Here is a 22,807-nt window from a genome sequence, read left to right as displayed (position 1 = left end):
CTGTGCAGTAAGGACATCCAAAAGCCTCTCTTCTAGCTGTTTTGTAATTATGGTCTGTGTTTTTAAGACCTAACGTTGTAAAAGAACTTTTAAGTCTTCCCTTCCCTTACAAGAGTTTTAGGAGTTGTGGAGAAGTACCCCCCTTCCCTTGCTTCTTTTACTTTCCATGTCATTTTTACATTCTTTCCAAACAAAGACATTTTCTTCTTTTTATAAATGTAGGCTTATTTTTTCTATTCTCTCATCATAGGTCGAGGACAGTGTTGCTTTGTAGGTAATTAACTTCTTTAGGAAAATGTTTTGCTGATTCATAGCTCTGATTCTCTTTTGTTTGTTGTTTTCATATTCAGATTTCCTTCTCCTGTTATGCAAATGTAGAAGCTTTATGACCTCCTTGAGTATAAGGACCTGGCTTAAAGGAAAGATTTTTAAAGAAATTGCTCTCAGACCTAATGATGTATTGTCAAGAAATACAGTTAGTCTTTGAAAATCATTTCACTTTGCTCAAACTCACTACATGGTATCATATATAATTGTATAATTTAGTTGTCTTAAAATGATAGTAAAAGTGATGAATTTTTCTTTTAATAATGTCAGTCTTTGGCAGTGATTAGTTTCCCTGAGTCTGTCTTAATATATTTTTCAAAATTTAAAAAATGTATTACTTTATTTTTATTTATTTTTTTTTTATTGTTGGGGATTCATTAAGGGTACAATAAGCACTTTTAAGAGCACAATGGTGTTTTCCCCATTATTTTATGCACACTAATTATTTTATGCATCTTTTTTTCTAAAGGAATGGAACAGGTTCAGCCTCATACTATAAGCCCAATCTTTAAATGAAAAATTTTCTCTTTAGAACAATTTCAACAAAGAGTGTAGTAATTGGTGTATGTAATAAAAGAATAAAGAGGTAGAGAATGATTAAGTGATCCCTCACTATATTATTTTTCCCAAATGAACTTTTAAACATATGTGATATTACTACAAAAGGCAGAACTGTAAAGCAGGTCACTGGATTATTTTTAAAAATATACAGTTTTATATTGCAGGACAGTGGGTATATTGTATCTGTCAAAAATAAAACTTGATTAAGTTGGAATTTTAAGAGTTTATTATACATACAGGAGAACAGCTCCTGGACTGGGAGACCTGAAACAGGAAGTAGCAGCAAGTTTCATGTTTACAGCAGCCACAGCCCAGTTTATCGACCACAGAGGAGCAAGTATTTTGACCTTTTTCCTGACTGGCTGTCATATATTTTTTAAGGCAAACAGAGGTGGCTAAACAGAGTTGTCAATATGTGATCCGTTTAATTTCATTGAATCATCAGGAGAAAAAGTTTATGTGAGTGTTTTTTTTAGGCTTACTGTTTGGGAGAAATCAAGATGACTTAAGTTGGGTCACCTTAAGTTTGCACAGTTGCCCTTGGAGTATTTAATGCTTGGCCTCTATTATTAATTATTTATTTTTAACATGTATCTGTTGCAGTTTGCCTAGAAAACTGTTTGTCATTCAAAATTGAATTCTACTTGTGGTAAACCCTTCTGTCACCCATATAGCAGAGTTAATTTCTCCCTCCCCATTCTACCTTTGTGATACTTTCATTCCAGTATTTATTGAAAATTGGTTAAGGAAAAGGACTGGGCAGTCTGACAAGCTTAGATTCTAAATCTAGTTGTTCCACTTACTACACTTGATTATAGACATACTATTTTAAATATCTCTAAACGTTGAGTTTTATTTTTTTCATTCATAACATGAGAATGTGTCCGTTAATTAGTCAAAGTTTTCCAAGGAGATGTGGTAGGGTATGTGTATGTGGGGTTTGTGTGAGAGAGAGACAGAGAGAGAGAGAGATGGGGTTTATTAAGATAAATGGCTCACGGGACTATAGAGCCTGAGAAGTCTCACCAAGCTGGAGAAACAGGAAAGCTGGGAGTGTAATTCACTCTGAGTCCAAAGCCTGTGGTGTAAATTCCAATCTGAAGCCCAAAGCCTGGGCCACTGGTGTAAAGAGTCAAAGGCCCAAGAACCAAGTACCTCTGTGTCCTAGGAAAGGACCTGGTACATTCCCCAGCTCAAGAGGAAAGAGAGAATTTGCTATTCCTCCGCCTTTTTTTTTTTCTTTTAAAGCCAGAGTCTCACTCTGTTTCCCAGCTGGAGTACAGTGGCATCAGACTACTTCACAAAACCTCAAACTCCTGGGTTCAAGGGAACCTTCTGTCTCAGCCTTCTGAGTAGCTGGGACTACGGGTGCCCCAAACAACACCTGACTAATTTTTTTTTTTATTTTTGGTAGAGATCAGGTCTTGTTCTTACTCAGGTTGGTCTTGAACTCCTGAGCTCAGAGAACCCTTGCATCTCAGCTTCCCAGAGTGCTAGTATTACAGCTGTAATCCTCTGGTCCTGGCCTCCTCTGCCTTTTGTTCTGATTGGGCTTTCAAAGAACTGGATGCTGCTGCCCACTCTGCTGATTGAAATGCTATTCTCTTCTGGAAACACCCTTACATATACCCAGAAATAATGTTTTGTCAGCTATCTGGCCATTCCTTAGCCCAGTCAAGTTGTCACCTAAAATTAACCATCCACCACCAATAAGGATAAGCGCAGTTGAGTTGTATAATAAATGCCCTATATTTCCGTGGTTTATAACTACGAATTGACTTACCACTCAGGTTGCACTTTCATTGTGTACTTGTTGAAGCTCTCTTCATGTTTTCTCCATTTCAGACTCAGATTGTAGAAGGGGGTGCAGGAGAGACATAGACAGCAGCTCATTTGAAATCTTCTACCCTAAAGTAACACGTGTCACCTCTACCCTGATTTCACTGGTCATGGCAAGTCACAAGGCCACTCCTGAGTGCAGGCAGGGACTATGCTGCTACTCCCATGGGGATGAAAACAGAATATTTGGTAAACAATGCGATCTACCACAGAAATGGTGAAATACCTACATCATAGAGTGAGGAGGGAAATGAGATATGGCAAAACTGTTCAACAGACTGTGCCTAACACAGAGTAAGTGCTTCTTGTCAAATGAGGCAGTAATGTGCTGTTGGTTATTGTCTGCTTTGCATCCCCAGTCCCGGAAAGATAGTTTGATGTTTAAGAAGTACTTGCTTAGCTGGATCATTTTGCATACCAAGGAACTCAGAACTAAAGCAGTTGAATCACTAGCCCATTTTTTTAGTGTGTACTGCCTGAAACACGAAACAAAAGATGTCTAAAGTAAGCTTTAATTTTGGTAATCAGATCCTAGATAAATGACTTCAATATTTTAAAACGAGTCTTTAACATCTGCCTTTCCATTGGATTCTGTAATTATTTTTTATCATATATTGAAGAAGCAAAAATAAACGTGTGGCTGAATGTGCAGTCTCACTGGGCTGCTCTTTCCCCATTGAATTCATCGGCTATTGATTCATTCTTTTACTGTTGAGTACACTTAATCTTTTCCTAAGTGGAAAAAAATAAACTATAAGTGAATTATATATTTTGTTTCACATATACCTATCCATCTCATACAATGTTTGATTCAGATTTTACTGTTTTTCTCTGTTATTTTATTTTAAAATTAATGCAGGAAGATTGAACTGTGTTCAGTTTCATGAATTTTAACATATATATCGATTTGTGTAACCACTACTGTCATCTGGATATAAGAACTGCATTTGGATTTCTTGGCCTTAACAAAGCAGAATAATAATTCAAAAATAAAATAAAATACTGAGGATATCGGTTGAAAATAAATGTGTTTGCATGTGTAATTATAACTCTTAGCATTTTGACATTAGTTTCAAGAAGTATATTTTTATCTTCATACTATAAAACCTGATTGTTGACTCTGACGCTAAGATGAAGTGGTAATGGTTAAAGGAGCACTGGAGTCCTTTTCCATCCTGTGAAAGCTAATTAGAACAGACACTTTATCTTAACCTATTTTAGTGCAAATACCGAATATGTTAACTCCTTGCAGTTTAGAAGTAAATTTTGTTATAATTGTTATACATTAAATGTAAGTTAGAATCTGTTTCACAGTGTCTAATCCTTCCCATTTGGGGTGTAAGGATTGGAAATTGTCCTTTCTCTGCTCCCTCATTCACTTTCTAACATTGCTAATGATAATTTATTATTAAATTGCTAGAGTAAGCATAAATACTGATAATTCACTTCATAGGTGCTATAAAGTCCTTAATGAAGTAATGGACTTCATTAAAGACTTAAGGGGTGAAATGTGTTTCTGGCCTTACTCTGCGTGACTCTGAATGTTGAACGTGACTCCTGAAATAGGATCTGCTAGAAGACTAGCATTGCTGTCTTGACCATTACCTAGAAACCTTTGTAGGACTGTACCCCAAAATAACCATGGGGATTAGTTGATAGAGTCAGTCAGTGCTTCATACATTCAACTACAGTTTAAGTATTTAGGGCCAGGTATTGAGCAAGGAAATAGGAAGATAGTCCGGGGTGGGGTGAGGCTGTGTAGTGTAATCGCGGGACAGAGGAAGGAGTGTGAACGGAAATCTGACACTGAGAGCAGAACTACCAACCACCTGGAAAAAGAGATATAAATAAATAACATAATATTGCTACTGTGGGGAGGAACATTGAAAACATTATGTTAAGTGAAATAAGCCAAAAGAACAAATATTGTCCAATCTCACTTACATGAGGTACCTGGAGTAAATTCATAGATATACAAAGTAGAATAGTGATTACCAAAACTGGAGGAGCAGGGAGGGGGAAGTTTAATGGGTACAGAGAAACCCACTAAACTTGGGAAGATGCAAAGGTTGTAGAGGTGGATAGTGGGTCATGTTGTACAACATCGTGACTAAACCTAACGTCGCTGAATTATACACTTAAAAGTGGTGAAAACGGGCTCAGTGCCCGTTCCCAGTGGTTATAGGCACATACACTGAAGGTGACGGGTTTGAACCCAGCCCAGGCCAGCTAAACAACTGCAACCAAAAAAAAAAAAAAAAACATAGCCGGGCGTTGTGGTGGGCACCTGTAGGCAAGAGAATCCTTTAAGCCCAAGAGTTTGAGGTTGCTGTGAGTTGTGACACCATGGCCCTTTACACAGGGTAACATAGTAAGACTCTGTCTTAAAAAAAAAAAAAAAAAGTGGTGAAAATGATAAATTTGATGTTACACATATTTTACCACAACAAAACAAAAAAGTATAGGAACAATAATCCTACCTAATATCATTATCTTTTGTAGCCTCTGTTCTTCTTATGTTAAGGGAACCAGTGTTTTAAAGGAATTTTTATTTTTCCCCCATCATTCTTCTCTATTACATTTTTCTAATAGGATATTATATGTACCAGCTAATCTTTGGCAAATTAATGCCATTAGAATGTTTCTGTTAAAGTCAATAAGTACGGGTGAAACATGCTTTATCATCTCAGTGAAGCTAATAACATTCAGAACATCTGAATAGTTTTATATGAAATGTATTAAATAAATTCTAAATTTGTATTGTTTAATTGAAATAAATGCTTAGATGCTACAACAAAGAAGACCCGTGGAAACATAATAAGCGAAAAAAACAGTCATGAAAGACCACGCGTCATGTGATTCTATTTAGTTGATGGCAACTAGACCAGTGGTGGTTCAGGGCTAAGCGAAGTGTTCATGAAATGAGAAAGAATGGAAGTGACTACTAATGGGTATAGGGTTTGTTTTAGGAGGGAAAATCTAAAATTAGATTGTAGTGGTGATTTTTCAACCCTGTGAATATACTACAAAAATTTTATTGCATACTTTGAATGTATGAAATGTATGATGTGTGAATTACATCTCAATTAAGCTGTTTTTAAGATGCTTAAAAGGGAATGGTATGGTTTCTCTTTCTTCAGTTTTCTTTTGCCTCATCATGTAACTTAGCTTAGTTGCAAACAACATAGCACTATAAAGTTTAACATTTTAAACATGCATATTCTTCACCACTAAGCTATAATCTGAGAGGGCTTTATGACTGATAACTATCAGTGTGAATGCAAATGTATCGGAATGCAAGTATAAACATACTTTATAAATGCTCACAGACTGAGTGATTTCCTTAAGCTGATAGTGTATGTATTCAAAATCAGGTAGACTATGATCATTAATTTTGATTTCATTTTCAATAAAAATGAAACTTAGGACTTCTTTTAAAAATATACCCACGATCATACTAATGTACACAGCTATGGTTTAATAAAAATAAATAAATAAAAAAGAAAAAAATAATAAAATAAAATAAATGTGCAAAGTGGTATAATATACCTTATGCTAATTAAAATATATATATATGTATACCCATAGCTGGGAATGCTTTTAAAAATTAAATTTTTAAAATTCAGTTTTTTTTTCCTTACATTTTAAATTCAGGAGAAATTAAAAAAAAAAAAGCATCAAACATTGAGATGACTATAATTTTGTAAGAACAGAACTCCAGGTAATAGCACCAGATAGAAACAATGGGTTTTTTTTGTTGGTTTGTGTGTGTGTGTGTGTGTGTGTGTGTGTATGTGTGTTTTGAGACAAAGTCTCACTTTCCCCCCCTTGTGAAACTCTTGGACTCAAGCAGTTCTCTTGCCTCAGCCTTCCAAGTAGCTGGGACTACAGATGCCCGCAACAACACCTGGCTATTTTTAGACACCAGGTCTCACTCTGGCTGAGGCTGGTCATGAACCTGTGAGCTCAGGCAGTCCACCCACGTCGGCCTCCCAGAGTGCTAGGATTATAGGCATGAGCCACCGCACCTGGTCAGAAACACTGTTTTGTTGATCTGACTAGCTGTTCTCCAGTCCCTATCTGTAAGAATGTCACCATGTATATTTTTCTTTTTTGAGACCGAAAAAATGTCACTATGTCACCCTTTGTAGAGTGCTCTGGCGTCACAGCTCACAGCAACCTCAAACTCTTGGGCTTAAGCGATTCTCTTGTCTCAGCCTCCCGAGTAGCTGGTACTATAGGCACCTGCCAGAACTCCCGGCTGTTGTTGTTGTTGTTGTTGCAGTTGTCATTGTTGTTTAGCTGCCCTGGGGTGGGTTTGAACCCGCCAGCCTTGGTGTATGTGGCCAGCTCCATAAGCACTGAGCTATGGGTGCCACCCTCACCATGTATATTTGAAGCAGCCTTGATACATCAATCCTTAATTTATAAAAGATTTTATATTAAACAGATACTCTTTCCACATTAGTTGCTACCAGAGCACCCCAACCCCTCCCTCCCACACCTAGGCATACATCAGGTGTGCACATGTATATGCCCACTTGTACACCTGCCCTTCTGCTCACACTCATGCCTCTCCCAGCACAAGGTGGCTCATGGCTGCCATCCTTCTATCAGTCACAATTTGACCTAAGTGCTTCCCTTTCCTTTGGTGAACCTGGAATCCTGCTGATCATTCACAAATTACTTTCATAAGAAAATGTATTGTGACTCCAATCTAAAGTTCCAGCATACATTTAGAAATACAGTATGATGGGCTAGCCTCCCTTTATAGTGTCTTGATTTTTACAGGCATACCTCAGAAATAATTGCAGTTTTGAGCCCAGACCACCACAATATGGCAAATATTGCAATAAAGCAAATCACAGAATTTTTTGGTTTACCAGTGCATATAAAAGTTATGCTGGCAATGTACTATAGTCCGTTAAGGGTACAATAGCATTATGTCCTTTAAGAAATGTACATACTTTCATTTAAAAATACTTTATTGGTTCAGCACCCATACCACAGTGGTTACAGCACCAGCCACATACACCAAGGCTGGTGGGTTTCAACCTGGCCCAGGCCAGCTAGACAACAATGACAGCTGCAACAAAAAATAGCCAGGTGTTGTGGCAAGTGCCTGTAGTCCCAGCTACTTGGGAGGCTGAGGCAAGAGAATCGCTTAAGCCCAAGAGTTTGAGGTTGCTGTGAGCTGTGATGCCACAGCACTCTAAGAAGGGCGACATACTGAGACTCTGTCTCAAAAAAAAAAAAAAATACTTTATTGCTAAAAAGTGCTAATGATCATCTGAGCCATTAGGGTTTTTTTTTGTTTTTTTTGTAGAGACAGAGTCTCACTGTACCGCCCTCGGGTAGAGTGCCGTGGCATCACACGGCTCACAGCAACCTCTAACTCTTGGGCTTATGCGATTCTCTTGCCTCAGCCTCCTGAGCAGCTGGGACTACAGGCGCCTGCCACAATAGCCAGCTATTTTTTTGTTGCAGTTTGGCCGGGGCTGGATTTGAACCCGCCACCCTCAGCATATGGGGCCAGCGCCCTGCTCACTGAGCCACAGGCGCCGCGCTGTTTTTGGTTTTTGTGGAGAGTTTTGCCTCTGCAGGCTGATTAAGGTGGTAGTTGCTGAAGGTTGAGGTGGGTGTAGGAGTGGTATTTCTTTCTAAAATTGGAGTCAGTCTTCTCAAACACTGGCTCTGCTTTTTCAGCTAAGTTTGTGTAATATGAGCTGTCATTTCAACCGCATTCACAGCATCTTCACCAAGAGTCCGTTCCAGCTCAAGAAACTACTTTCTTTGCTTATTCATAAGAAGCAATCCTCATCCATTTAATTACATGATTTCAGCAATTCAACCATATCATCAGGCTCCACTTCTAAGTCTAGTTTTTTTTGTTATTTCTACCATGTCTGCAATTCCTTTTTCCCCTGAGGGTTTTGAGCATCTCAAAGTCCTCTATGAGGGTTGTTATCAGTATCTTCCAAACTTCTGTTAATGTTGTTATTTTCACCTCCTCCATGAATCACAAATGTTTTTAATGATATCTAGAGTGAGAAACCCTTTCCAGAAGATTTTCAATTTACTCGATGAAGACCAGCTATCTGTGGGTGCTACATAGCCTCACAGAATGTATTCCTTAAATCATAAGATTTAAGGATAAATCTTAAGATTTATCACAATATCTCAGATTGGATATTGTGTTAGCAGGCATGCAAACATTAATCTCCTTGTACATCTCCATCCGAGCTCTTGGATGGCCAGGTACAGGGTCAATGAGCAGTAATATTTTGAAAGGAGTCTTTCCCGCCTCCCACCCCAAACAGTAGGTCTCAAAAGTGGGCTTAAAATATTCAGTAAACCATTCTGTAAACAGCTGTGCTGTCTTCTAGGCTTTGTACATTGTTAGACCACAGACAATTTGTCATAATTCTTAAAGACTTGAGGATTATCAGAGCAGTAACAGCACTGCCTCAACTTAAAGTCCACCAGCTGCATTAGCTCTTAACAAGAGAGTTATTCTATCCTTTGAAACTTTGAAGCCAGTCATCGACTTCTCTCCAGCTATGAAAATCCTAGATGGCATCTCATCCCGTAGAAGATTACTTCATCTTCACTGAAGATCTGTTTAGTGTTGGCAGCCTTCATCAGTTGTCTCAGCTGTATTTTCTGTATAAGTTGCTGCTTCACCTTGCCCTTCTGTGTTATGGGGGTGGTTTCTTTCCTTAAACCTCATGAACGCACCTGTAGTAGCTTCAGACTCTTCTGCAGTGTCCTCACTTCTTTGTCTTCTCAGAATCGAAGAGAGTTAGGGCCTTGCTCTGGATTAGGCTTTGCTTTTGTTGGTTTGATCTTCTAGCTAGACCTCTCAAACTTTCTTTGAATCAGCAAAAAGCCTATTTTACTTTCTCGTCATTCATGTGTTCACTACATTAGCACTTTTAATGTTCTTCAAGAATTTTTCCTTTGTATTCACAGCTTGGCTGACTGCTTGATGCAAGGCACCTAACTTTCAGCGCTCTCAGCTCTCAACATGTTTTCCTCACTAATCTTAATTATTTCTCACTTTTGACTTAAAGTGAAAGATGATTGTTCCTTCCACTGGAACAGTGAGAGGCCATTGTGTGGTTACTAATTGGCCTAGTATCAATATGGTTGTGTCTTAGAGAATAAGGAGGGTCTGAGATGGGAGACCAGTGGATTGGTAGAACAATCAACACACACACATGATTTATTGATGAAGTTCCCTGTCTAGTATGGGTGTGACTCATGACACTCCAACATAATTACTACAGTAATAGCAAAGATCACTGATCATTGACCATCATAAAAGATATAATTATGATGAAAATGTTTGAAATATCATAAGAAATACCAAAATGTGATGCAGAGATATGAAATGAGCACGTGCTATTGGAAAATTCATCTATAAACATGCTCAGTATGGAGCCACACAAACCTTCAATTTGTACAATAAAAAAACACAGTGTTTGGGAAGTGCAGTAAAATGAGGTGTGCCTAAACTTGTGTATATGACTGTCTATTTACATATAATTTTTCACTTGTTTCAAAAATATCATCTGGCTCATTACATGTTTGCTTGCTGCTTGTTTGCCTAGTTTAGCCAAACTGAACTAATACTAATTACTAAGTAATTACTTAGTTAGTTACTTAGTAACTGTTACTAAGTTTCATCTCACGAGGTGTTTTAGGTGTCAGGATGCCATTTCTCACTACGATAGGTATGTCAGAAGCCATCTAAGGCCGTGAGTCCTGACCCTTTAGAAAGCAAAGATCTTTGCACAATTATTTACTAAAATTTGTCTTACTATCAATTAGCAGTTATAATTTAAATATCTTTTCATGTGTGTTGACGCAATTTTAATGCATATCTATTCTTAAGTATTTGGTGGTATGCACAATGCTAGCTATGATAGAGAGCCAGAGAAAGGAGTAAAATAATTCCTTCCCCTTGTAGAGCTCTCGGCTCTAGAGATTCATTATCATATCGCCAGGTAGAACTACACACACACTTTAGTAACACCAGGAACAGGTTGCTGAGAAATCATAAGAGGAAGGAGTTTCTGGAAGGTAAAGAGAACAGGGGTTATCCTTAACCAAGAGTGCTGAGTTGGAAAACGGGTAGGAGAAAAAAACAAACAGAAATTCATACTTTTTCTCTCTGGGGCACATTAATCTGTGTTAAATCAAGATTCTCTTAGTGGCAGAAACAGAGACTTTAATTAAGGGGCAAGTTTATTTTTATTTTGTGTTCTAGTGCCTAGCAGTATAAAGTGGCAAAGTCTATAGTATAAAGCTGAAAAGTAATTACTAGTGGGAAGGTTTATTTTGAGAGCCAAAGGGGAAAAACCACCACATTTATCCTACTTGTTTGCTATTAACATTTTAATTTGTAAATTGGCATACTGTGATTGGGCAAAACTTCCATCTAGTGCAGTATCCTGTTTACAGTAGGAGGCCACCCTGGATGTTTCCAAGAGACACTGTGCTTTCCTTTCTGGCGGGGGTTTGCTTGTATGTCCCTTGTAAAGATTTGTTATACGGATCTGTACCACAATTCTCTCTCCTTCACTTGCTGTTAGGGACCTCGCCTCTTACTGATAAGGTCTCATTAAGCTGTATAAAATTGTGCTACCAGGAACTTTAAGTACTTTCCAAGGAAGAAGAACATTAGATGATTTATATACTGAGTGCTTACTCTAGAAGCCTGTGCTGAATTACCTTAATTTATTTTCACAAGTAACTCAGTAACCCTATGAGGTGGATATTATCACTCCCTCCATTTTATAGATGAGCAAGAGGCCCAGAGACTGAGAGTGAAGTTTCATCTCACGAGGTGTTTTAGGTGTCAGGATGCCACTTCTCACTACAATAGGTATCTCAGAAGCCATCCAAGGCCGTGAGTCCCGACCCTTTAGAAAGCAAAGATCTCAATCTTGATATGAGGACAATTAATGACAATTAAGGTTATGGGGGGGGAAGCAGAAAGAGGGATGGAGGGAGGGGGGTGGGGCCTTAGTGTGTGTCACACTTTATGGGGGCAAGACATGATTGCAAGAGGGACTTTACCTAACAATTGCAATCAGTGTAACTGGCTTATTGTACCCTCAATGAATCCCCAACAATAAAAAAAAAAAAAGAGAGAGAAAAAAAAAAAAGAAAGCAAAGATCTTTGCACAATTATTTCACTAAAACTATTGGGGGATTTTGGTGTTGAAGTGTGAAAAACCTGAACGCAGAGGATCGTAGCGGAAGACCAGCGTCTTCACCGTAGGGCACGTAATGGCAAGTGTGACTTCTACAGCTGTCTACCCAGGAACTGTTAAGTAGGGGTAAGAGCCTGCTGACTTAACAGCCAGACTAAAGATGTCTCCAGTTATTTTACTACTGAATGAGAAAGTCTTCGAAATGTATGCCAATACCGTAGTCTGTGTATAACTATATATATAGTTATTTATAACTATATATATTAATTCTTGGTAGACGAGGTGTGAATAAAGGATATCTATGATTAGTTTTATTCGCTAATCTGAATTTCTTAGTAGAAAGGTGTTTAAAAAAAAACGAAAACCTTAGCACTAAGCAAGTGACTGATTTCAGGGAATCTCTGGGCTTCCACTGTGGTAAAAATGCTCACGGAGTCAATGTAAAGGAAATGGAGACACAGGGAGCTTGGGTTGACCCATACGCCCGACTGACCCTGAAGTAACTAAGAAGTAACTGTGGAATTAGCTGGCTTTTTTACTCTATAAGATCCTTTAAAATATTGTTTGAAGGATGATATGAGATAACAGATTTGAAACTATATGACTTTGAAAACTAAAAATCACGGGGCATGTGCAGTTTATTCATGAGCATCCCCTTTCTGCCTTTTTTATTCACTCCTGGCTCCACTTCCCTCCTTCCCTCTCTCCCAAACTGATGACCTGTCCTCGTGCAGCAGAGAGAAGGGCCACATTAACCAGTCTTCCAAACGCTTGCTTACACGGTTCAGTTACACAGCTTTGGTGTACCCCTTTGTATATGGAGAAATTTTAAAATACTCTCTTTCTTAGTTTGCTTCACTCAGATTTGCTCTTTTTAGTCTTGCAAGATGTATTCTTCTTCCCTTTCTTCCCTTTGTCTCTTCATTTTTGCATCTTAAACATGACTGTCAGTAGGTGCCCATGGTGAACCGCTTGGTCGTGTGCCTTTTGCATAGTAGATACTCAAAATGTCTGTGCTCGTTAAGTGGCTGAAATAAGGAAAAGAGAACAGGTGAGTTGGGAGGGTTTTTCTCTTTTAGTATTAAAAAGAAATGTGTTGACTTTACCTAAATTTGGAAATCTTCTCTATTCAAGTACTTGAGCTTCTGAGATCTCAACTGCTTCCCTTAAATCCTGTTGTTTCTCTTTGTAACATTACAAGGCAGAACACAAAACTACTTTGAGGTACATTAGGAGTGATGTTCCTTTGACATACTCAAAAATCTTTTTTACTCTTTAGGCATTATATGACTTTATCTCTGTTACGTCTTCTAGGAGATTTAGTGAGCACGAGCAAATAATTCTTCTGTGACATCCTCCGAAAGTAATATTGAATTCCCAGATATCATCACAGAATATTACCAATCCATGTTTACTTTAAGAGCCTTGATGATTGCTCTGTTTTTAACCACTATGTTTATTTGCTTGCACTTGTGAGTGTTGATCTAAAGGAAACCATTCAACGATTTGTTGAAATGATTAACATTTTCTCCTTCCATTTTTTTTTTTTTAAGGAAATGGCAAAAATCCTTAACCATCCCCGAGTCTATGCTTTTCTGCACATACCAGTCCAGTCCGCCTCTGACAGTGTACTCATGGACATGAGAAGAGAGTACTGCGTGGCTGACTTCAAAAGAGTCGTGGACTTTCTGAAAGAGAAGTAAGTCTGTTAGTACTTAGAAAATAACCTTTTCTTTTTTCTTTTAAAAGCATGTGACAAAATGCACTTACTGCAGCCTCACAATTAAAGGTACAAGAGCGCAGGCGAGACTTTGGAAGCTTTCAAAGCCTTTAAGTCTCCTTGGGCCCCTTTGATGTGGGTTTCCTTTCTGCTCAGTTTATATCCCTTCCGTCTGTACATGACACACCATTAATTTGTGTAAGATTGCCAGTCTTTTTAAGGTAATGTGAATTGTGATTATTTTTGTACCTGACCTGGTAGATGAAAACTGCCTCATCTGTTTAAATCTCCTTTAATGCGGCTTTTTGAAGTTGTGAGCTAGATTTGACATAGAGGTAGACTAAGTCGTGTCACTACAAAATAGATAGTTTTCTACTAAATAGCATTTTTTAAATGGGTATCTGTAATATCTTTTGCTTTTATGTACTCATCTCTGTAAGTTTGCTTGAAGAATTGTAATTTATAAGGAGGTCTGAGGATTCTGTTTTTTAAAGTTCAAATTGCTATTGACCAAAATTAAGGCATATTTACACAATCTCAGACATGAATGATGATTTTGTTTCCACAGAAAACACTTGCAACCCATAATTATGTTCTTCAAAATCCTATTTCTCATCATCACCAAACACTGAATGCCTTCTGTGGTTATGCAAGGCAGGAAATAGAAGTGGTGGCCAAGGTCATAGGAAGCCTTCTCAAGTCCAGGGCACTGTTCTTCCCTCTAGGGATGTTATCATTTATCTGAGCATACTTGTGGCCTGGGTCTTCCTACTTTCCATAAATTTTTTCCATAATTTTTCCTCTCTTGTTTTTCTTAATTAAGACACAACTTTTTTCCATCTTGCTTATAATTAAGTACTTTGTACTATTTTGAAGTACTACACGGATATGATTGCTTTATACAAATTGTGAGCAATTATTTTTTCCACCTTTAATTAACCATTTATCCTGACTGCATATGATTGTTTTAAAATCTTTTTCTTCACTTCTTCCTGCTTTCTGCATCGTTCTTTTATCTATCTGTCTGTTTGCCTTTTCTTTACCTTTAGGTATTTCTTGATTATCCTAACCACTGGGAACAGAGCCACGTAATGTGCATTCAAACAAATGTGGCTGATCTGTCAAATGTGCAAATCAGTGACTAGAAGGGGTTTTGATTCCCATATTTTATAATTATGTTTATTAGGTACATACAGCCTTCAAAGTAGAAAACAATAATAACTGATCTCTGCCATTGCTACTATCTTCATAACTGGGCAAGGCTAAAGAGTAAAGCTTTCTGTTGGATGTCTGTTGTTGGCTCTCATCCCTTCCTTGCATTTATTCTAACTTATTGCAAGTGAGAAAGGAGAGTTCCTTTGAGCATGCTTGTGCTGCTTAATGGAATATTTTCAAAATTGCTAATAAATTGTTGCACCCGTGAAATTTCTTGCCTCTTTGCTTATTAAATTAGTAGCAAATAATACACACACTTCATATTGTTACGCACGATGTTGCCAAGTATAGACGTGCAGCCCATTGTGTGGAATAGACTAGAACACTTTCCAAATCGTTTTTGCATTAATGTGATTAAATGAGTTCGGGAGTCAGCACCTCTCTTTTATATCCATTTGAGTGAGTGCTGACTCATTTGTTTGGGAAATTACTGTGGCCGCTTAACTGGCCAACAGTTTCACAACAAGTTTTAGCCTTCAATGTTGCTCTGAAGATGAACTTGTTAAATCAGTTGCATCTTGAATCGTTTCAACAGCCCCACTGAGCTATGCAGAGGTTAAAAGATGATCACTGTAAGATATCAGAAAATAGTCTCTTTCCTTTATTCATGGGCTAAAGTCAGGGTCCTTTCTTTGGATTATGAGTTACTGTGAAGCATCCAGGTGGCTTTTCTAGAAGTACGTATATTCAGCTAAGTGGAGGATCCTAGCGCCCAAAACTTTGCTGAGGGATATCCAGTATTTTCAGCAACAGGACTATCAGAGATCGCTGGAGAGGATGTTGGAGCTGCTTGGAGAAGACATTCCCACCTCACACCCATCCATCCACAGATGCCATTTCAAGTGCTGCGAATCACTAGAATTGTGGAATATGAGTCTAGCCACTTTGCATCTTCAAGAGATGGCACTGTATTTTGTATATGCAGGGAAAGCGGAAGCAACCTGGTATATAATTTCAAATTTAGATTACAAGCAAGATACAAAAGAAAACTGTAGCAGGCAGCTGGTGTGATAGACCTGTTCTATCAGGCAGATGACTGAAAAAATTTCAGGTACCTTATTTTAAGAAAATAAGAACTCAATTATCACTGCTAATAAAGTGATTTTTGCCTCGTTTTAAATAGTTCATCAGAACCATAAAATTCTGTATTTCATCCAGAAATGTTGCTTGTGAAGAACAGTACAGCCTTCCTCCTGTGAGGACAGTGCAATACGGCTTTGCCCTATGGTGGAAAGGGGTTTTCCTATCCTCCTAGGTAAGTCTGTCCAGGCAGTAATTCTCAACTATTAGGACGTTTAAAAATAACAAATATTTTAAGCAAACTTTTCCTATATTTGGCTTACTTTTCCCCATAAAAACTAGCATAGCTTTATGTGAAACAGATGAGTGTTTATTTTGGAAACAGCAGTTTCAGGGCTTTCCATAGAACCAGTCTGGATAACCAGTGTAACACTGATGTTTTGGTCTAGGCTCTATGAAAGTTCAGTGCATCTCCATTCTTCGAGGGCCTAAGGCTGTCATGTCGCCCTGATGGTACGTTTGGTGTTTTCTTCTTCTCTTTGCTTTTTCAATCCTGAGTGTGGTCCCTTTCATCTGCATCTTGTTTCCCCTGAAGTCTTTGAAGCATTTTTTGTAATGAGCCTTTGACAAATGAGAGCTTCTCTCTCTCTCTCTCTTTTTTTCTGTCTCTAGTAGTGTGAGCCTTTTCAAATATTCACATTATGAATTAAAAGGCAAGGCATTGCTGGTCTGGTTCCTAAAAATAAAATCCAATCTTTGCTTCAGCCTCAGCGTTTAAGACTGAAATCCAAACTATGGGAGTTTACCTGAATCTTGCGGGCTTTTCAACTTCTAATTCGGTGGTATTTGTGGAGCCATGTTTCTCAAACAGTGGAGGTGAAATCTCTTTAATTAATTTTCTTTACAGTTAAAAATGGCCCACGTTTTAGCTGGGAGCAATGTAAGTTTACATATGAGCCAAGTTGAAGCTGATTCATTATTCTTTTCAGTTGTTCGGAAGTTGGCAGCTAGTAACACAGCAGCAGCTGGATGGAAGATAACCTAGTAATGTTAGCACATGTTGAGGCATATGGGAATTTATTGAATCATGCAACCTTTGCAAAGAGGAGTGTGTAAATTACTTAATATTCTAATTTAAAACAGCTGGTCATGAACAATCATATGACTTCCATTATTCTATTCTGATTTATTAATCCAGTTGAACATTAACAAAGTAATTTGATACTTTTATTTAAATGGTGAAGTGATTTTTTCGAAGTGTATGATGGGATTTATAGGATTGTGGGAAGAAAACTACATGGAAGAAAGCTAGTGGTACAAGTCTGCTTTTAGAAAGAATCTAGTTTACATTCTTAAATAAGTACCTTATAAATTTTACTACTTTTATTATCATATAACTGATACCTCTGTTATCTTTTTAACCTATTGCTAGATTGAAAAAAAGCATAAAAACTGGAAAAAAAAAATTTTTTTAAATTTTGGGTAAGTTACTTCCCAATTAAAAGATCTCATGTGTTGTTGTGTTAGGGACGATATAACTAGGATTGAGGCCTTGGACTCCGACTTTAGTTGGGCCCCCTCTTATTTGAGCAGCCATGAATTTACAGTCATTCTCCAACATAAACCATATAATAATGTACATCAAAAAGGAGCAGCATGCAGAGTCCTTAAGCATATGTTTTAATGCTAAGTAAAAGAATCTGAATCCTCAAATTCACACATTAAAGTGTGAAGGAAACATACAAAAATGTCCTATTGATAGATATATTCTAAGAAATGAAACACTTTATATATTAAAAGGTCTATCTGTTTAGGTAAATCATTTTATTAGAAGTTCAGTGGCTTTGACTTATGTTAACTAGACCTTAACTAGTTAACATCTCCACCTTCCTCAACTCTCTAAATACACTTTAAATGAATTTTTAACTGTTTGCCTGCAAGTTGCATTGCTCTAAAGGAAGCTTCATCTTCGTGTAGCATTTTTGTGTTGATTTTTACTCGTGTGATCTCAGGATTTTCCATTATCATTGGTTAATGTACTGTGTACTTCAGGGTTCACATATTTTAGCCTGTGAGAGTCGTTCCTATCCCCTTCAGTTTGTTATACCCAGGGATTGCCCAGTGAAAGAGCAAATAAAAAGCAATGAGCATCCAGGGGGAAGAGGGAGTCTTTTGGGGGGCAGGGGGAGACAAACTAGAGGAGAAGTGACAGCCTTGCAGAGAGTTTCATCATCCAGTCAATCCACTGTGCACTCACACTCATTCACAGGGGCACAGGAGCACTAATCCAGTATCACTTTAGGAAGACTTCTATAAGTCACTGAATTAACTCATATTGTCCAGCCTATCCTATGATCTACTTTTCCAGTCCGTCTTCAAACAAATGGTGCTAATTTATAACATCCTGAGTTATTTTTCTCTCCCATTAGTCCACGTGTCCTTATTGGAACACAACCTTATAAAAGATAAGTTATGTTTAATTTGTACTCTATTGTTTTGTATTCATCTAGTTCTGTTCCTACTGCTTGAAAACATAGCAGAATATTTGTCAGAATTGCAAAAAGAAATCGTAACAGCCAGAAAGACCCAGAAATGATTCAGCAAGGATTAGGTAATTATGTTTTCTTCCAGATGCATTCCCAGATGTGTTTCTGTTCACCAAATAGCCACTTCCAAAATGATTTAGGCAAAATACTTCCCTTAAAAATGTTTTCTGGCTTTATTTCATCATTTCTAATATCTTAAACTGGATTGTTTTTCTGGGCGTCCCTAAGATCTTGTTCACTGTTTTATCTTTTGTCAAGTTTCCTTCTGGAGTAGTGAAGTTCTTTTCCCATCTTCCCATTGCTACTTTTAGAACTTTTCAAGAGAATAAATATATCTGTCATTGGAACAGTTATATAGCAGGAAAACATACTTTCTTTTTCAACTTGATTTTATATTTAGAAGATTACATTTTGAATTGATTGTGGCATCATATACTAAATACCATATGACTTGGTGACTAACTCAAATTTGATTCATTGGTTGAAGTCAACTATATTTTCCATCAATTTAGTTTTCCATTTTCCTTCTGGCCTTGTTAAGAAAGGCATCTCAACATTCCTAAACTCTACTTTATATCCTTCTTTTATCAATGATTGTATTATTCCTTTCAGAAACCATTTTCCCTTCATCCTTTGTGCATTGTTCCTGCCTGAGTGTTGTATCATAAAATAATGGCCAGATCACCATTATGAAGGAGTATGCTACCACTGTTTTTCCTTTTATTAAAAGAGTGCTTTTCCTATTCCACAGAGCTTGCTTATTGTCTTACGATGATGTTACACAAACTTAGTCAAGTAGGTACAAGAATATTTTTAACTTGCATTTCATAAAATGAATGTCAGGGCTCAGAATGGTTAAAAATACTTGTTGAAAGCCCACAAAGAAATTAAGACGTAATAGGGCTAGATCCTCAGTTTTTTTCTCTGATTCTTTTTACTGGTTCCAATAATACACATTAATTAAATGATTCATTCTTTTTGTTATCAGTTATATGCCTAGAACTGTAATAAATGTAATAATAATAGCAATAATAATATAATAAGAAAATTATTATTTAATATTTTTCACTATTTTGTACCAAGCACTACTCTAAAAACACTGCATATCTTGGCTTATTTAATCCTCAGTGCCCAAAGATGTTAGGTAATTTGCCCTGGGTCATACAGCTGGCCATAGAACCTTAGTGAAAATCCTGGCTGGATGCAACTGCTCATGCCAGTAATCCCAGCACTTTGGGAGGCCGAGTAGAATGATCACTTGAGCCCAGGAGTTTCAAGACCAACCTGGGCAACATTGTGAAACTGTGTCTCCACAAAAAATTTAAAAGTGAACTGGGCTGGGTGGCATGTGCGTGTAAATCTCAGCTACTTGGGAGACTGAGGCAGGAGGATCACTTGAGCCCAGGAGTTGGAGGTTGCAGTGAGCTATGATCATGCCATTGCACTTTAACCTGAGCAACAGAGTGAGACCCTGTCTCTTAAAAAAAAAAGAAAGAAAGAAAGAAAAGAAGCAAGGAAGGAAGGGAATAAAGAAAAAGAATAAAAAGGGAAAGAAAGGGAAGGAAAGAAAGAATGAAACAGAAATAGGGAAGGAGGGAGGGAGGGTAAAGAAAGAGGAAAAGATATGAAAGAAGAAAGAGAAAGGAAAGGAGAGAAAGAGAGAAGAGATTTAGTATCAGTATTTGAGTAGTAAGGACGCTATGAGTGATGAGATCATCAGAAGAGGGAAAATGGAAAAATTGGAACAGAAAGCTGGGGAACACCAGTATTTAAGTGATGGAAAGGACAAAGGATTCTGTGACAGATTGAAGAGGGTGTCAGACCAGCATAGGAAGAGACTCAGGAGGAGCTTCTGCCCCAGAAGCCAAGGGATGATATGGTTTTAGGAAAAGGCAAGTAATAAATGTCAATGGGAGTTGGCTCTTACAAGCAAGCTCTGAGGTAAGTGTTGTGGGGAATATGAAAAAAAGTTTTTGTTAGATTACTTTCTTTTCCAAATACAGTGAATGTTCAGAAGTTACTGATGTGTGCTAATGTCTGAAGTCAGATGACTTCATAGTCCCCTCTTAACTGCTGCATTCCCAGTTCCTAGCACGGTGCTCAGGTTTTTCCTCTCGGACACCCCCACATCTCTATTTTGTATATGCTACAGAAGATTTGAAGTGTTCCTAATGCAAAGAAATGATAAATGTTTGAGGTGATAGATTAATACCCTGATTTGATCATAATACATTATATGCATGTTTCAAAATATCACATACACCCCCATAAATACGTATAATTCTTACATATCAGTATTTTCTTTTTTTTTTTTTTGCAGTTTTTGGCTGGGGCTGGGTTTGAACCTGCCACCTCCGGCATATGGGGCTGGCACCCTACACCTTTGAGCCACAGGTGCCACCCCCTATCAGTTTTTTTTTTTTTTAAATGTTTTAAAGAAGCTGTGTTTGGATGTGACCATAAGGAGAAAAACTGCAAATAGAAGTAATGAGTGTTTTAATGCCTTTATAACTATATTTATAGTTCCTTAATCAAAATATGTATAAGTACATGTTTTAAAATAAAATGCTGTGCCAATGGTTATTGCAGATGACAGAGCTATTATCCTTTGCAGCAGGGGTCCTCAAACTGCGGCCCGCAGGCCACATGAGGCCCTGTGATTGTATTTGTTCCCGTTTTGTTTATTACTTCAAAATAAGATATGTGCAGTGTGCATAGGAATTTGTTCATAGTTTTTTTTTTAACTATAGTCCGGCCCTCCAACGGTCTGAGGGACGGTGAATTGGCCCCCTGTTTTAAAAGTTTGAGGACGCCTGCTTTACAGTCTGCTATGTTTGGAAAACTTTAAGTCCTCATTTCTTCCTCCTCCTTATCCTGCTTTCTTGGAGCCACGTGTTAAATACCTCGCTCAGCTCCTGCCCGTGAACACCTGATATTCCTAACCACCGATCCGTTTCACATCTTGCTGTGGGCACAAGGAGAAAGAGTCAATTACTGGCCACTGTTGCCTCCTCATACTCATCCTTATCATCGTTCTCAGTACACATTTACCGAGTCCTCATTATTTAAATGGCCTACTCTAGAACTTCATGTTCCTGCTGAAACCCAGGAAGAAGTCAAGGGAGCCTGTACAGGGCATGTAACTTTTTAATGTTCTGCTAGACTTGGCAGTAAGATCCGAAAGGGACCATAATTAAGTCAGCAGCAGACAGTGGGAGAAAAGACTGGGTGATAGAACCCAGAATTGTTTTCAAACACTGAATCTCAGATTATTAAGAGCTGGCCAATTTAAATTCTAGAAGACCAAAACAAACAAAACAAAACACTGAATTAACATTAATTTCAAAGAGCCTAAGTTTTGCATTTTTTCTTATAGAATATATGTTAGGCACTTGTTAGGTATAGAATATTGACAGTAGTAAAACTGTCTTCTAGGGACTGATATTCCTAAATCATGATTAATATTGTGTAAATTCCTGGAGCCAAAAGGTTTGGTAAGCATGATAAAACCCCAGTTTTAAATCTGTTATGGGGGAGGGCACGAATGTTTATTATAGGCTTTCTATGGCTAACAAAGAAAACACTGAATTACAGTTCTCACATAGGTTTAATTATGTTTCTCATATAATTCAATCTATCAGTTTAGGGAAAGGCTTTAACTATTAGTAGATTCTACAGGATGTCCATGAAGTTCATGTGCAATTTAAAATAGTCAATATGAACTTCATGGACACCCTGTATGATATACACACATACGCACGTGTGTGCAGATGTATTTATTTATATATAAATAAAAGTTAGAGTTTGATTTGTCTGCAAGTAATAAAAAAGTTATGGCAAAAAGAAAACAAAAGCTTACTTTTCTATCAAGAAAATGAAGTTCAGAGTTAGCAGTGGGACTCTCTAAGTCTCTAGCATGTCAGAGTAGCAAGATAGAACTTTTTTTCCTTTTTAGATAGAGCCTCACTCTATTGCCCTGAGTAGAGTGTTAGGACATCATAGCTCACAGCAACCTCAAACTCATGGGCTCAAGCAATCCTCTTGCCTCAGCCTGCCCAAGTACCTGGGACTACAGGCGCCCACTACAACGCCCAGCTAGTTTTTCCATTTTTAGTAGACAGAGTCTCCCTCTTGCTCAGGCTGGTCTCAAACTCCTGAGCTCAGGCAGTCCGCTTGCTGTGGCCTCTCAGAGTGCTGGGATTACAGGTGTGAGCCACAGTGCCCAGTCCTAGGACAGAACTTTGGATAGAACTTTCAAGGTTCAAGATGGCTACTTAATCTCTAGCCATCAGATCTACATTTTAGACAGCAGAAAGGCAGGGGTGTGTGTTCTTTCCCTTTTAATGCTTTCAGAAAGT

At 37.8% G+C, this 22,807-nt stretch overlaps 1 protein-coding gene across 3 annotated transcripts in view; it reads left to right on the top strand.

Moving 5' to 3' along the window:
- CDKAL1 (CDK5 regulatory subunit associated protein 1 like 1) overlaps nt 1-22,807 on the top strand; it is a 704,761-nt gene that overhangs the window by 449,714 nt on the left and 232,240 nt on the right. For all 3 annotated transcript variants that reach the window (XM_053601908.1, XM_053601906.1, XM_053601907.1), the window contains one exon: nt 13,502-13,647. In XM_053601908.1, coding sequence (XP_053457883.1) covers nt 13,502-13,647 — 146 coding nt within the window. The remainder of the gene's footprint in view (nt 1-13,501; nt 13,648-22,807) is intronic.

This window comes from Nycticebus coucang, chromosome 9 (genome assembly GCF_027406575.1).
Source record: "Nycticebus coucang isolate mNycCou1 chromosome 9, mNycCou1.pri, whole genome shotgun sequence".
Lineage (NCBI taxonomy): Eukaryota > Metazoa > Chordata > Mammalia > Primates > Lorisidae > Nycticebus > Nycticebus coucang.
Note: the sequence above shows the minus strand (reverse complement) of the source record. Positions and strands in the feature narration are given on the sequence as shown.